The following is a 14,399-nucleotide window of genomic DNA, read 5'->3' as shown; positions in this document are numbered from 1 at the left end:
GTTTGTGGCTCAGCTTTCAAAGTTGTGATCAACCATTAATTATTCACAGTGGCCTTCATAAATATTGCACAGCCTGTTCACAGCAAAACTCCAGATTATTCAGCATTTCCTTGCTGGTGGAAGGTGGTGGAAAATGCAAAGAGGGTCTTGTGGATCGGTGATAGGCTGGAGAGTGACAATGAGGGAAAGAGGACAGGGAATTTGCTGCATCTTTCTAGGATTTTGCCAACTTTCCTCAGCTCCCCAGCCCTTTATTTCCACCCACATTTCCTGCACAGAGATTTTCCACAGAGAACAACCATCAGAGCTGGGTCTAAACTGACCCTATGTCATGACCTTGGTTCCCATTTCATTCCTTCTGGGAACAGGGGAAGAGTAAGATGTGACTCACACAGAGTTTGTGCACCTGAGTTTTCTTTCTAGATGTTCAACTGTAGCAGCAAGAGGGGAAAAATGAAAGGGATGGATAGGAAATTCTCTTCTAGGACAAGGATTTTAGGAGCAGACCCAGAAGAAATGTAGAGTAGCCCACAGCACCTGCATTGAAACACAATATTTTCATCTAAAGCCAGAATAAAAATAAACTTTCTTCAGCACCTGAATTGAGAAGTGAAGGTAATACTTTTTTCATTTAAAGACTGGGGCAATAATCACCACAAGAAAATGAGTAACTGTAAAAAAAAAAAATTTCATTTAGATCATCATAAATTTCATTTCAGCTTTGTTTCCCCTCTCGGCTTATTGTACTTTCTAATGCAATTTGCAGTTTTTGATCACAGATGAGTTTAAAACAAACGAGCAGCTATTTGAATTTATAAGTTCTGGTTAGAAAGGTGGAGAAGAACTGTTCTGGCAACTCTAAACCAAGCCACCTCTTTCTTAAAACACTGAAATTAAATACTCCTTCGAGTCCAAACCATCATCTCTTCCAATTCTTGCAGGACAGAAGGCTGAGCCTACTGGCCAACTTTGACCAAGTTTTCCTTCAAACCTTTCGAAAAGCAATTTTCCAGAAGATTTGCTATGAGTCAGGAAGCGACATTTATCTCCCAGGTGATGCCCTTCCTTGGTTTTCAAACATCTTCTTTCCCTTCAAGCTGCCTCGCACCGCTGCAGGATGCCAGGGCACGTCGAGATTCCTGCAACAGCATCTCTGCCTTCCTGGCAGAAAAATCAAAAAAAACACAACTCCCACTGTGAAAGCACCGGACACAGGAGAGGGAATATGATGGGCAGGCTGGAGAGTGTCTGTATTTTTGGGGTTTTTTTGTCTAGCACAAAGGTATCGAGGCATTCAGCAGAGAAAACCCTGTTGACTTCTCGCTCGCGCCCTGGCAGCCGGGAAGGCGGCAAGCGGAGGGAAAAGCTGTCACAGATGGACACGGATGATCAAAACCAGACAGTAATTCCACGAGTAGCAAAGGTGACACGTTGAAGTGTAATGTCCTGGAAAGAGCCCTTCTGGCTGCCTGGTAGGGGCTTTTTCTCAAGGTGTTTCTCTGCCCCTGCCACTGCAACACCTGAGTGGCATCGGAAAATGGAGAGAATAGAGAAATTTCTGTAGCTCGAGGGGGGAAATCCAAGACATTTGCATTCATTACAAGTTCCCTTTACCATAAAGAAATGCTCAGGCATGTGAATAATTTCAGAAGAGACCCATTGCCTTGCAGGAGTCGAGAGCTTTTGATGGGAACAAAGGGACCTCTCATCTCAAACCTGCACAGATCTGCACAGATCAAGGCCAGACAATGCTTGCATGTCCCCAGCAAGGGGCCTTAGAGGAATAATCAGGTCTCTTGGACAGGGAACATCATCAGAAAGGAGGAAAAAAGCCCAAGTCAAGTGTACAACATGTGTTTGCACTTGAACTGAAGCTGAAGCTTGCAGGTGTCTCTCGTTTCATCATGGAGCATCGAAAACAATTGCCCTGAGCCCCAGTCACATCCTACAGCTCATCCTGAGCTGGATCTGTCCTGATTCCAGTGCTCCTGGTGTGGATGGGATGAAGAAACACCTGGGGGAATCCAAGAGTGAGGAGAAAGAAACCCCACCAAGAGCAGCACACTGCTGCTGCTGAAGATCTCGAAGTAGTAAGGAGTAGTGGCAACACCCAAGTTTCTTCTGGAGGACACTGGTGGCTCTCCAACCATAGGGGTGATGGCGGCAGGAGCATCACATCCAAGAAAAATAAGATACTAGGGAAGTTTTTCCCTTTTTTAGCTCTTTTTTTTTTCTTTCCTGCAAAGCATTTTTAACTATTAATGAGAATTTTCTGTACTAATTTGGACCGCGGCTGCATGGGAACTGTAACTGGACTAATAATCTGGACTATTATTAGATTGTTAAAACTTTAATTAGACTGGCTATTTTTGCTGGGAACAAGATGTTGAAAGGAAATGGAATGAACAATTTGGTGCTCTCGAAATGGCAGTGAAGAGCTCGGAGGCTCAATGTGGTAAAGGACAATGGACAGAGGCAAAAGGGACCACAACCAAGGAGTTCAGGGCCATGGAGAACTTTTTTCAGGAACTTACCATGAAGTAGTAGAGCTGTGAAGATCTGGCCATGAACTCTGGCTTGCACTCGGCCACGCAGATTTCCACAAATCCAGCATGCTGGCTGGGCTTGGCTTCCCCCATCTCACACACGATCCTGGGGGAAAAATCAAGCAGGAGCAGAGTTGGAGAGGTAGTTTGGTGGTGCTGGTAAAATGGAGTTGGAGCAAAGAGCCCACAGTCCTGGGGGACGGACTGTTGAATTAACCCACCTTCTTCTGTCCCATCCAGAATCTAAAGTGTGGACTAAATTATTCTTAAGAAAGTGGTGGCTTCTGGCTGGGACAAATGCTGAGGTGGTGTGAATCTACATAGTGTCACTGAAATACATAGAGAAATGTTGAGCTGAGGTCTGCCTACCCCTCTGTTCTCCTGCCTGGCATGGTGGAGGCAGCTTTGAGGTTTAATGATTACTCCTGCACTTAGCAAGAGGCTTTTCAGGATTGCTCCCTTCCAAATTGGGATTGAACACCTCGGGGTGACTGCTTGGTGAAAAACAGGATAACTTCAGGGCATATTGCCATGAGGATCACCTAAAAACAGGATAACTTCAGGGCATATTGCCATGAGGATCACCTAAACACAGTATCCAAATACAGTAATAAACGGATTACTAAATAAATGGATTATCCTGAGCTGTACGTGAGGAATGGCATCTTCCGTTCCTCAATTCCCAGGTTGGAATGGATTCCTTGGAAAGCCCTCCAGGTAGGAATGTCATTAGGTGTGCTGTGGCCTTTGGTGTGCCACACACCCCAACTTACTGCTCTGCTGGGATGTACCCTTCCACCAGCGGCTTGCACTCCACGCCGGCCACTTTGACGTGGGACGCGATGTCCCGGAATTCCAGCCCCAGGTTCTCCCCACGGATGGTCACTTTGGTCCCTCCCTCACGAGGGCCAGTCACGGGGTTGATCTGGGGAAGGAAGCCAAGAGAAAGGAGAACAATCAAAGCAGGCACCAGAATTCTCTCAGCTGAAGGAGCAGACAATGTTTGGGGATCACTAGAGACACTCGTAATTATAAACGCTGAACAAGTGAGGGAACAAACCTACTCCAGATATTCAGAGTATGCAAAATTCTGCCCTAGGCCTCATTTACTGCCTTTTCACTATTTGCAAAACATCCAGAGATGGGTAGAAGATGTTTTCTAGGCAGCAGCATGGATTTCTGGTGCTGCAGCTGAGCTCTGAGCTCTGCGTTTGTAGACATGAGCCATAGAAAGGCAGGAAAGGGACACAGTGGAAGGAAATGGGAGAAGGAACAGGAAAAGGACACAAGGGGTTGAGCCAGTCACTTGAAATCCTAAATTCCTAGCCCAAAGCACATGGAGGTTTTGATCTCTTCTGCAGGTAGGTGATGGCCATGCATCAGAAACTCAGCTGAAAATATCCACCTGAAATCAAACTGGCCAAGCCTCAGCAGGAACAGGGTGTCAGGTTAGGTGAGGAGCAGCTGGATGGTGCCTGAGACAGCAGCATCAGCTTTCTGTGGCAACACCTCTTCCTGAAAGAGCTCCAGCTTCCCTCACAGGAGAGCTGGGGTGGTTGGAAGGGCAGGCAGGGAGCATGGACAGATTATTTGTGAAGCCTCTGAACCCCAGCATGAGATAAATTACCATCCCACCCATCCTGGAAGCTGCTGGAATGTTTGTATCCCAGCCTGGCTCTGCACCAGACTTTCTCAGAGTCTTTCTCCATGACCCTTATCCAGAGCCAGGGGGGAATCAGCACTGGAACTGTGTCCTCAGCACTGGAGCAAGAGTAAAATCCCAGGGCTGGCCCTCAATTATCTCCATTCTGCCCTTCCAGTTCCTCACCATGCCCACTTTGCCTGCTGGAAAGGTGTTCAAACCCCTCCCTCACAGGGCATTCCCTGCTGCCCTCTCAGGATGCCACGGCTGCCATCTGCCAGGCTGGCAAGGCTCTGTCTGTGTGAGGAGAGGGGAATTCCCTGTCTCAGGTCCTTTCCTACCGACCCACAGCTCTGCCAAGTGGGAATTTGGGGCTGGCAGTGATGCCCTGGAGGAGCAGTTGGGCTGGCAGGGGAAGGTGAGGCACTGGTGGGAGCAGAGCTGCTCCTGAGCACCTCCCAGCACCGAGTCTGGCACCAGGGTTGGGGTAATTCCCACCCAAAGGGGAATTTTTAGAAGGCTCATCTTTAATAAAAGGAGGGAAAGCCAGGCATCACTAGGGGATATTTAATTTAAGGATATTTAATTTCAGAATATTAATTTTAGGTGTTGTGAATCAGCTCCTCAATGAGTGTGTTTTCTCTGACTCTACAGGGATCCAAGAGGTGTTTGTGGTGATTTTCAAGGAAGGAAAGAAAAAAGGGAAAAGGGAAAAGGGAAAAGGGAGAAGGAAGGAAGGAAGGAAGGAAGGAAGGAAGGAAGGAAGGAAGGAAGGAAGGAAGGAAGGAAGGAAGGAAGGAAGGAAGGAAGGAAGGAAGGAAGGAGGGAAGGAAGGAAGGAAGGAAGGAAGGAAGGAAGGAAGGAAGGAAGGAAGGAAGGAAGGAAGGAAGGAAGGAAGGAAGGAGGGAAGGAAGGAAGGAAGGAAGATATGTAGTTATTTTCCAGGAAATGAGGAAGATGTCCTGAAAAATGAGAAGGAAAATGAAATTTCTATTCTAGGAGAAACTAATACTGATTATTTCATTTGGATTCGACATTGAAAACTTGAACTGTTTTCCAAAAATGGCATTTCCCAAATATTTCCATTCCAAGTCATCAATGAATATCTACTCAAGCAAAGTTCCCTTTTTGAAACACTTATTTAGCTGATATCAGTTAATCCTTTCCTGATAAAACATCACATTAAATGATACCAGCATGCTGGAATTTATCACCACACCAAATGCAATTTAACATGTTCTCAAAAGGAAAAAAGAAAGATAAACTAAAAATCCCACGTTTTATTTTGATTTCTGTGTACTAGACACGCTTTGTAAAATAACTGAGCTCCCTGAGGAATATTTTGCTCCTGTTTTGCTGTATTAAATTTACCATCAGTTGGTTTTCATGTGTTGTGGGAAGGTGGGTGTCAGGTAAGGTAGGTCTGTGGTTTATTAGAGTTGTCATTTATAACTCAAAGAGATCACTAACATGGGCACTACATCTCATAGTCAGCCAAAAGAGGATTTTTTTCCTCATATGACTGTTTTTTTTTACCTCAAATAAAAGGTGGTGTGGTGGTGGAAACACCTTGCTAGAAAAGCCCTTTTTTTCAGAACTAGGGGTGAGCTTGAGACCAAATTTTCACCACAGAAGTCACAAAAACCTCAGTGAAAACATGATCCGCCTCCTTCCACATCTGTCTAAAGCATGAGATTAAAAAAAAAAAATTTGCTATGACTCAAAAAGCATCAACAGGAAACTTCCCAGAATGAAGACAGCACAGCACCACTGAAAGGCTCCCTGGGTGATATTTAATTTGTAAAGGCCAGCTTCAAATCCCACTTATTTCCTTACAAATGAGTGCCTGGGATTCTCCCAGGAACACATGGAAGATTTTTTCCTTTCCACAGCAGGAGAGTAGTCTGTTCCTATCACAGGTGAAAAACATGGAAGGAAACCTGTCAGTTTTAGAGAGGAAAATCCAGGCAACAAAACAAAAGCTGCCAGGAAGCCTCATCTTCCTCTGGAAGACCCAGAGCTGCATCCCACTTTCCACTGTCTGCTCGTATCAGCTGCTGCTTGTCACTCCTAAAGGAGGTTTTTGTGGCTCAGTGAGTCTCTAAGCCCTTTAATTTCCCTGAGTGGCTCTGCAAATGCCAGAGTTGGTACAGAAATGGGGAGATCTGTGCTGGGGGGTTTTTAGTGCCCCTACAAGTGTGAGTACAAGTGTTGTTCCTCCTCTTCCCTGCACTGATCCAGCCCTGGCTCCTCTCCAGGCTCTGGATGCTCTTACCCCACAGCTCCAGACCTACCATTAGCTGCAATATATATCCAGTCACTTGAGATTACTTCCATGCTAATGGCTCAGAAAAAGGCCTTCCAAGAGCTACTTAGGATTGCAGCAGACAGCTGGAATATTTCGTGAGCGAGCGTTGCAGTGATCTGAGTGAGCTCTGGGAGTTGTTGGAGGAAGTGCCAGCAGAATTTGAAGCACAGGAGCTGCAGGGTGGAGAATGAGGGGTTTGCTCTTCAAAAAGAGGCTGGAGATGCAGGGTTGGGGTCAAAGTGTGGCAGGGAAGTGTGGGTGGGCCTTCAGAACCTCTGCATGGTCTTGTCCTTGTGTTTTGGATTTCTTTGGATTTCTGCATTGGATTTCTGCTTGGATTTCTGATCACTTCCCCATACCAAGTTCTATCACAAGGTCTGAGAACCTGAAAATATTTTTAAAATGTTTCTCCCAGCTCCAAGTGATTTCCAAGGCCTCACAGTTGAATTTTCAGGTATAGCTGTCCTTTCTGGCTGTCTGGCTTTGGTTTCACAGCTTCAGGTGGTTCAGGTGGGGTCAGAATTTCCAGTCTCAGATAAATCCAAGTGAAGTAGAGACCTTCACCTTGGAAACACCAGAATAAGCCATAAACATCAGAATAAGCTGAACTCCAAGAGTTCAACTGAATGAGTACTTTGAGAACTGGTGAATGATAGGGAGATGGATCAAAATTCAGTGGAAAGGGTTATTTTCAGTAACATCTGGGAAAAATAGATTCAGCCCAGCCTTTGCTCTCCCAAAATGTTCAAGCTTAGACATTGGTTCAGGATTTGTGAATAACACTCACACTTTTTGAATCTTAATCATATACAACTTTAAAAAGCCTTTCTTGCTTTTTAGGATAAAAACCCACGTAATTATTCCTATTAAACCACCACTGTGGTGGCTGAATTTTCTTCCTTTGCATTTCTCCTTATCTTCCCTGTTTCATTTTCCTCCTGACTTTTCCCATTTGCAAAATGAGGCCTTGGCCACGTTGAAAGGCTGCTCATGTTGAGCAGGAGACTGAGAAATGCTCGAGGCAGGAGGCAGCTGGAAAGGGTGGAGCTCTCATTTTCAAGGCTCAGGTCTGTCCTGCTGCTCCTTTGATTTACCCTCACCCCGACCATTTGAGATGTCCCAGAGCATCTTGTCTCACCTTCAGCTGCTCCTCTAGAAGGTAAAGGTCTCCTCAAGGCTTGATGTCACACCTTTGACATCATCAAAGCTGATGACCAGCCTTTTTTGGGCAGGTCGGGTGCTCTGGGGTTGCTCAGGTTGCACCAGCAGACTGTGTTTGGGGATTATTTTGAGAATTCTGACACCCTTGGGTGTTAACCCAAGGTGACCCCTGGGTTGTAGATATGTGAAGTTGTTGTGAAATTGTGTTCTTGCCTTTGAAGTCACCATGGTCTTGCATCCCCAAGAGCCCCCTGGGTTTTCCCTGACCCAGCAGAACTCAGCCCTGACCCTCCCATCACCAACCCAACCCCAACTCAGGAAAACAAAGGAAAGACAACACTTCTTGCAGATCTGTGACTTACATCCGTGATCTTGGGGTTGGTGCACTTGCCCTTGGTGCTGGACAGCTCCAGCCACTGGCTGTCCTGGGCTGGGCAGTGCTGCCTCAGCGTGCACTGGTTCTGTCCCTGGCACCAGCCGCACTCGAAATCAGGGTCAGCTTTCAGGCAGAGTCCACAGCTGTCCCGCATGGCCCCACACTTGTACAGGTGAACTGCAGGGAAGAACACACAGAGAGAGGTGGGATGGCAGAGGGAGCAAGAGGGGAAGGTGTTCTGGGCTGCTCGTGCCAGAGGCAGGATGGGAGCTCTCCAGGAGGGTGATAATGGGGGGAAAATGTGCAGAGCCTTCTGGAAATAAAGTGTACTTGTTAGTTTGCTCTTTGGGAAAGGTGTTTGTATGAGCTGAGAGCAGGAGGGAGGATGCTGCTCTCAGGGTGGTGAGGAGCTACAAGCAGGAGGTTGGAGGAAATGCTGCCTGGGCAGTGATTTGGCCTCAACCCCTTCCTTTTTGACAGACTGGATGTCATAAAGTGTCACCAATAACCACCTTCTGGCTCAGCACTTCATCCCAAAAGGATTTTCTAGACCTGGTCAACCCACGGCTTAAAGTTGGGGGTGAAAGTGCCCAGAATTGTGTTTTAAGGTGATGCCACTCAGGTTTCCAACCTGACAGAAATCCCAAGAGGTAACAGTAAATACACAATGATTCATTATGAGGCTAAATTCAGGGATTCACAACCAGCTTTACCCCTTCTTCCGCTCCAGAAATTCAGTCTGCTTCCCACTTTGAAGCACTGAGTTGATCCCACTGTAATACAGACAGCAATGATTAATGCTGAGCTCCATTTTGGGCTGTTAAGTGATTAGAAGCACTCAGAGCTTTTTTTAAAAAAAAAAGCCTAAAAATATTGAAGTCCTCCTACGAAATGAGATCATGTTATTTATCCTTATTTTACAGATGTAGAAACTGAGGCCTGGCTTGCACTGGGAACTGATAGCAGAATTCTTCTCCCAGAAGATGAAGATAACAGAATCAAGGCTCTCAGACTTCCTTTTTTTTCCTGTATTTGTGGGCATGTTGGGAGATTTTCCCTCTGTGCTTCTGTTTTGCTGTGTCCATAGGTGACTAAAGTAATTGTTATTATTATACACAATCCCAAAGGTTAAAGGCTTTGAATATATTTGTGCTGAAATGCTCTGATTCTCCATACCTTCCTCCTAGAAGACAGCAAATATTGGCCAATGCAAGGAAAACTCAGAAACTCTTTATTTCTCCAGTCTGGGTGCAAGAGAAGTACCCAAAAATACCTCAAAAATCTTTGCAAAATATCTGTCAAACATAGTGTTTTCCAGACCTTGTGGAATACAGCCTTTTCCTTAATTTTCTGTTGGATTTCCTCGAATTTACTGATTAGTTCTGCCTGAGCTGCTACCAGTGGGCATCTCTGTAGGGAATTCAGTAGGTTTGGTTTAGTTTAGCACTCCCAGCCCAGCCCAGGTGATGGTTGTGAAAGCAGTGGCATCTTGGTCACCTCTCATGAGCTGGATTTTACTGCAACATTCCCTAGGATAGCTCAGTACTGCCAAAAAAAAGGGGTTTATACTCTTAGTGTGGACCATGTTGTGTCAGTGGTGCTCATTTTGTAATGGTAGCACAAAACTAAGCAGCACTGGGGCAAATGTCCAAATTCTGACCTCCATCCTACATATTTAAAGGTTCTCACAGTCCGTGGCACTGTTTGGGGCCAGGAAATAAATACTGTCCTTGTCACAGCTGGGAGGGCAGGAGACAACTCCAGCATGGAGGGAGGATGGTAGTTTCAACACAGGCTGTACCAGGGATGGGCAGGAATCTCCAGCCTGTGTTGTTTGCTGAGTGAATTTATCCCTCAAGAGCCACAGTTCTGGGATTTTGGTGCAGGATCTCTGCCATTCAGAGGGGGAGAAGGTCAGGATGGGGCTGTGCTGTGAAGAGAAGATTTGCCCTCTGTTTTCTCTCCAGCATCAAGGTGGTGTTGGTGGGAACCTCACCCACCAGCCCTCAGCACGAGGGTGGGTGTGGAATGGTGTGCCAGGAATATGGGAGTACCTGGTGGGGACAGATGGAGTGGTAGAAGATGTGGGAAGTGTCCAAGACAAGGTGAAGAGAGGGAGGGAGAAATTTCTGAGAGGTGGCGATGTGAGAAGAAGAGAATCTGCAGGTGTGAGCTGCAAATGCAGAGCAGGGAAGGGAGGGGTTGCCTGGGGAAAACATTCCAGGGTGGAAGGACAACAAGGAAGAAGATGTGAATGGACCATCCATCCCCAGGAACACCCAGCCTGCCTCGGGATCGTGGCTGGATGTGCATGAGGGGCACATCAAACCTGTGCCACCAGTGGTGGTTAAACAGAGGTGCTTTGCAGACCTTTTCCTTCATTATCATTTCATTTCGCTCAGAATTCTCCCAGTGGTGACGCTGCAGCCTTTCTGCTCCCCCTCTCCCTTCCCCTGTTCATTACTAAATTGCCTCTGAGCAGAGAGCTCGCTCTCCTGGCATGTTAACTTGAAGAGCATCACTGCAGGAGGAATAAAGAGGGGGAGAAAAAGCGGGAGAAGGAGGGGCGTGAAAAAAACCAGACGCGGGAAATGTGGGGAGAAGCGGCGGGCAGAGACGATGGAGGGAGAGGGAGAGCAACACAAGTGGGAGGGAGAGTCGCATTTCTCAGGTGGAATGCGAGAATTGGAGGGCTGGGGGGAGGCGCACAAAGCACTCAAAAAATTGGTAATTTGCAGAGTGCAGAGAACAAGTGTGTAGCAGGCAGCACGGGGAGATGGTGGCGGCTTTGTTAAGTGTAGGGAGCGAGGGCCCGTTGCTAAGGTTACTGCTTCCAAGGACAAGTTGAAATAACTCTTTACCTTTGTTCTGTGCTGGGTTGTCAATGTTGAAATTCCCGTTCCACACGACTGTCAGCTCCACTGGCAGGCTGTTAATCTCCATCCCTTCGTACGAGTACTAGAAGTGAGAGAGGAAAAACAAAAAAAAAAAAAACCCAAACCCAGACTTACAGAGTGCCTGGAGGTGGGGAGGGGATGGGATGAGGCAAGAGGTGGTGCTGCAGCTGGGAAGAGAAATGGAGCTGTCCAACACCTCCCTAGTCAGCAGCAGCTGATGGAATGCCATGGGATGATCCCACAGATGTGGATCCAAACCATCCCCTCTCAACATTCATAGAAGCACAGAATCACAGGTTGGGGGTGAAAAGGACATTAAAGATCATTCCATTCCACCTTCTGACACAGCCAGGGACACCTTCCACTATCCCAGGTTGCTCCAAGCCCTGTCCAGCCTGGCCTTGGACACTGGAGGGATCCAGGGGCAGCCACAGCTTCTCTGGGCAACCTGTGCCAGAGCCTCACCACCCTCACAGCCAATAATTTCTTCCAAATATCTGATCTAAACCTTTCTTCAACATAAAGCCATTCCCTCTTGTCCTACCACTCGGAAAAATTTTCCATGATCTAAGTGCATTTGCATGTGCTGAGCTCTAACTTGGATATCCACCTTCCAGGTGCTGAGCACAGCTTTGAGAAGTATTTTGCCAAGCTGGGTGGAACTTTTAAGGTGTAAATGATACATTCTGGGTCTTCCATCCAGCTGTGCCTCTGCTGTGTGTTCCACAGGTGAGGTTATCTACCCCAGGGATGTTTTGAACAACTCTTGGAAGCTCAGTGAGGTCTCAAAATCAAGGAAACCCCTTGAAACAGGGGAAAACAGAGAAACTGTGTAATTATAGACCTGCCAGCCTAACTTGGCTTCCCAGAAAGAAAGCACATCAAATTATTAAACAATCAATTTAAAAGCACCTGCGAGATGATAAGGTGATAAAAATCAGCCAGCATAGATTTGTCAAGAACAAATTGTGTCAACCCAATCTAATTTCCTTTTTGACAGGCTTAATGACTTTGTGGATAAAGGGGAAGCAGCAGATGTGATTTATCTTGATTTCAGGAGAGTGTTTGCTGCTATCCTCCAGGAGATCCCCATAAACAAACCAGGAAAATATGACCTAAGAAAGGCCACCATAAGGTTTATGCAAAAATTATTTTTAAAAAGTCAGATAATTCTGTGTCAGGCTGGGAGGATGTTTCAAAAGATATCCTGAGTCTGGCATTACTTAGTATTTTCATTACTGGCTTGGATGATTTCATGATTTCTGGAAGAGAGTGTAAGAACCTCCAACAGCAGGGTTAAGAATTCAAAACAAACTCGACAAACTGTAGAACTGGGCCAAAATCAACCAAATGAAATTCAATGCTGGCAAATGGGGACTACTTTTCAGCAGGAGGAATCAATGCAAACAGCTCTGAAATTGGAGTGACTGGGCAGTGCTGCAGGAGAGGGTCTGGGGACTACTGGAGATCATGAACAGACTGTAAATCAACCATGCCATATTGCTGCCAAAAACCAAACAATTCTCATTTGGGGATGGAGCAGACAGAGTTTGTTACAGATGTAAACCCCAGGAGGCAATCACTTTTCCCTGCTCAGAACCAGAAAGGTTTCAGCTGGAGTAAGGAGTATCCAGTTTCCAGCAAATGCATCTTAAAAAGCTGCAAAAAACTTCTGAAGAGAGTTGGACAGATTTAAACAAACACTTGTCAGGGACAGTAAGGCACACAGAGGTGACCCTAAGGAAGGAAATGGAAGCTGGCCCTGGAGAACCTCTCCACATGGTGCTGAGTGCTTTTTTCCACCTGGATTTTGATTTATCCCAAGCCAGCTCACCCAGGGTTCACCCCACTGCCCATCAGGTCCCACTGCCCACCTCCAGCAGCAGCTTCCAACACTTCACCAAGAGGCAAAAAATCTCATGGTGAGAGAGGAAATTGTTGATTAAAGGACAGAAGGCAACAAGAAAGAAGGGGAGGAGCATTTCATGTCTGCTGCTGTTAGTGATCACAGTGCACAGAAGTTTTTACCCTCCTGAGAGCTGGAATCTCACACAGTACTGGGATCTACAGCAGGACAAAATCCCACTTCGAAAGGAAAATATTTTCCCCACTACAAGGTTAAATATAACTCAGCAAGCTGGTTTGGTTGGGCACATCTTAGAGACCACTAAAGGGCTCCCCATCACTGCTGTGGTTATCCACAGAGATGCCAAAGCTCTGAGTTTTACAGGAAGGTTTTCCTGTATCAAATAATTTCCGTATCATTGTGGAGTAAATGGCAACTGGTGATTTCTGTCCATTACAGCAGAGTGGGTAGTGCTTGCACAGTGATTTCTATTTGCACAAACCAAACCAAATTAGCCATTAATCTGCAAAATGCTGTGATTATGATCCAGTTGCAGGGTATTTCAGGGTATTTATGGGTATCTGTGGTTTCCATGGAGGTAAAGGGCAGCCCAGGTGAGCCAGGTCCTTTGCAGTAGGGCTGTACCTGCAGTCTCATTCAGGATTTGCATTTCTGTGACACTTTTGGTGTCACTGCCAGCCAGGTTGAGGGTGATGCAGAGCTCTTTGGACTCACACCACTGGCTGTCCCCAACTCCTTGGAGCTGGGAGCAAGGATGGGGAGGCAGGAGGAGGAAGGAGAGAACCTGGAAACTGGTGAATAATTAAACTTCTGCCATGCAGGAGCACTGCTTTGCACAGCACTTTGAAAACACCAGTTGGGAATGGAAAATGGGATATATACTGAATTACTGGTCATCCTGAAGCTGGAAGATGAGTCTTAGAAATGCTTTGCCTCACCAGAATCTCGTGTGTGTTTTGGGGTTTAGCTGGAAGCAGAACCTAGGCAGGGGACAGGCTGGAGGAGCCTTTCTTCCCACAGAGCATCCCAGCTGGGATTTAATATCTCTGCCTGCAGCACCAGGGACAAACACATATTAAACTTTTTAACTCAGTAGGCTTGATGGAAAACTGGAAAAGGATGTGAGGGGATAAATCCCATGGAAGAGCTCTGAGGATGAAGCCAGCTGGGATGAGGTTGCTCACACTGCCCATGCCCAACCCCACCTGATGCTTCGTGGGCTGCACGGCAGCGAAACAGCAATTTGCAGAGGAGCAGGGAGGAAATTCTCCATCTTCCTCAGACCACAGGAGCTGCTCACTCATTGTGACCTCTCTTCAAAGCCCACTGAACTCAACAGGGGTCTTTGAAAAGGACTCATTCAGCTGTGACAATAAGATGGAAATGTGTTTGAGGGAAGAAAAAAGGGATGGAGCATCGATCTGCAGGAGAGCAGAGCTTCTTGGACACTCCTGAGAAGTGTTCATCCCATCAGGGCTTGTCTCTCCACCTTTCCTTGCACAACTGCCTCCAACACAGGCAAAACATCCCAGGAGATGTAAGTCTGACCCCCTAAGCCTGACCAATCTGGATTCTAATCACAGTAATCTGATCAAAGCAGAA

General features: G+C 46.5%; 1 protein-coding gene across 2 annotated transcripts in view; it reads right to left on the bottom strand.

Annotated features, from left to right (window-relative positions):
* PLXNA4 (plexin A4) overlaps window positions 1-14,399 on the bottom strand; it is a 415,027-nt gene that overhangs the window by 60,296 nt on the left and 340,332 nt on the right. For both annotated transcript variants that reach the window (XM_085082004.1, XM_085082012.1), the window contains exons 11-14: window positions 10,895-10,991; window positions 8,020-8,210; window positions 3,320-3,471; window positions 2,535-2,652 (exon numbers count right to left, since the gene is read on the bottom strand). In XM_085082004.1, the coding sequence (XP_084938130.1) occupies window positions 2,535-2,652; window positions 3,320-3,471; window positions 8,020-8,210; window positions 10,895-10,991 (558 nt within the window). The remainder of the gene's footprint in view (window positions 1-2,534; window positions 2,653-3,319; window positions 3,472-8,019; window positions 8,211-10,894; window positions 10,992-14,399) is intronic.

Source organism: Lichenostomus cassidix, chromosome 1Aa (assembly GCF_008360975.1).
Source record: "Lichenostomus cassidix isolate B80296 chromosome 1Aa, HeHo_3.0, whole genome shotgun sequence".
Classification (NCBI taxonomy): domain Eukaryota; kingdom Metazoa; phylum Chordata; class Aves; order Passeriformes; family Meliphagidae; genus Lichenostomus; species Lichenostomus cassidix.
This window is presented reverse-complemented; position numbering and strand designations above follow the sequence as displayed.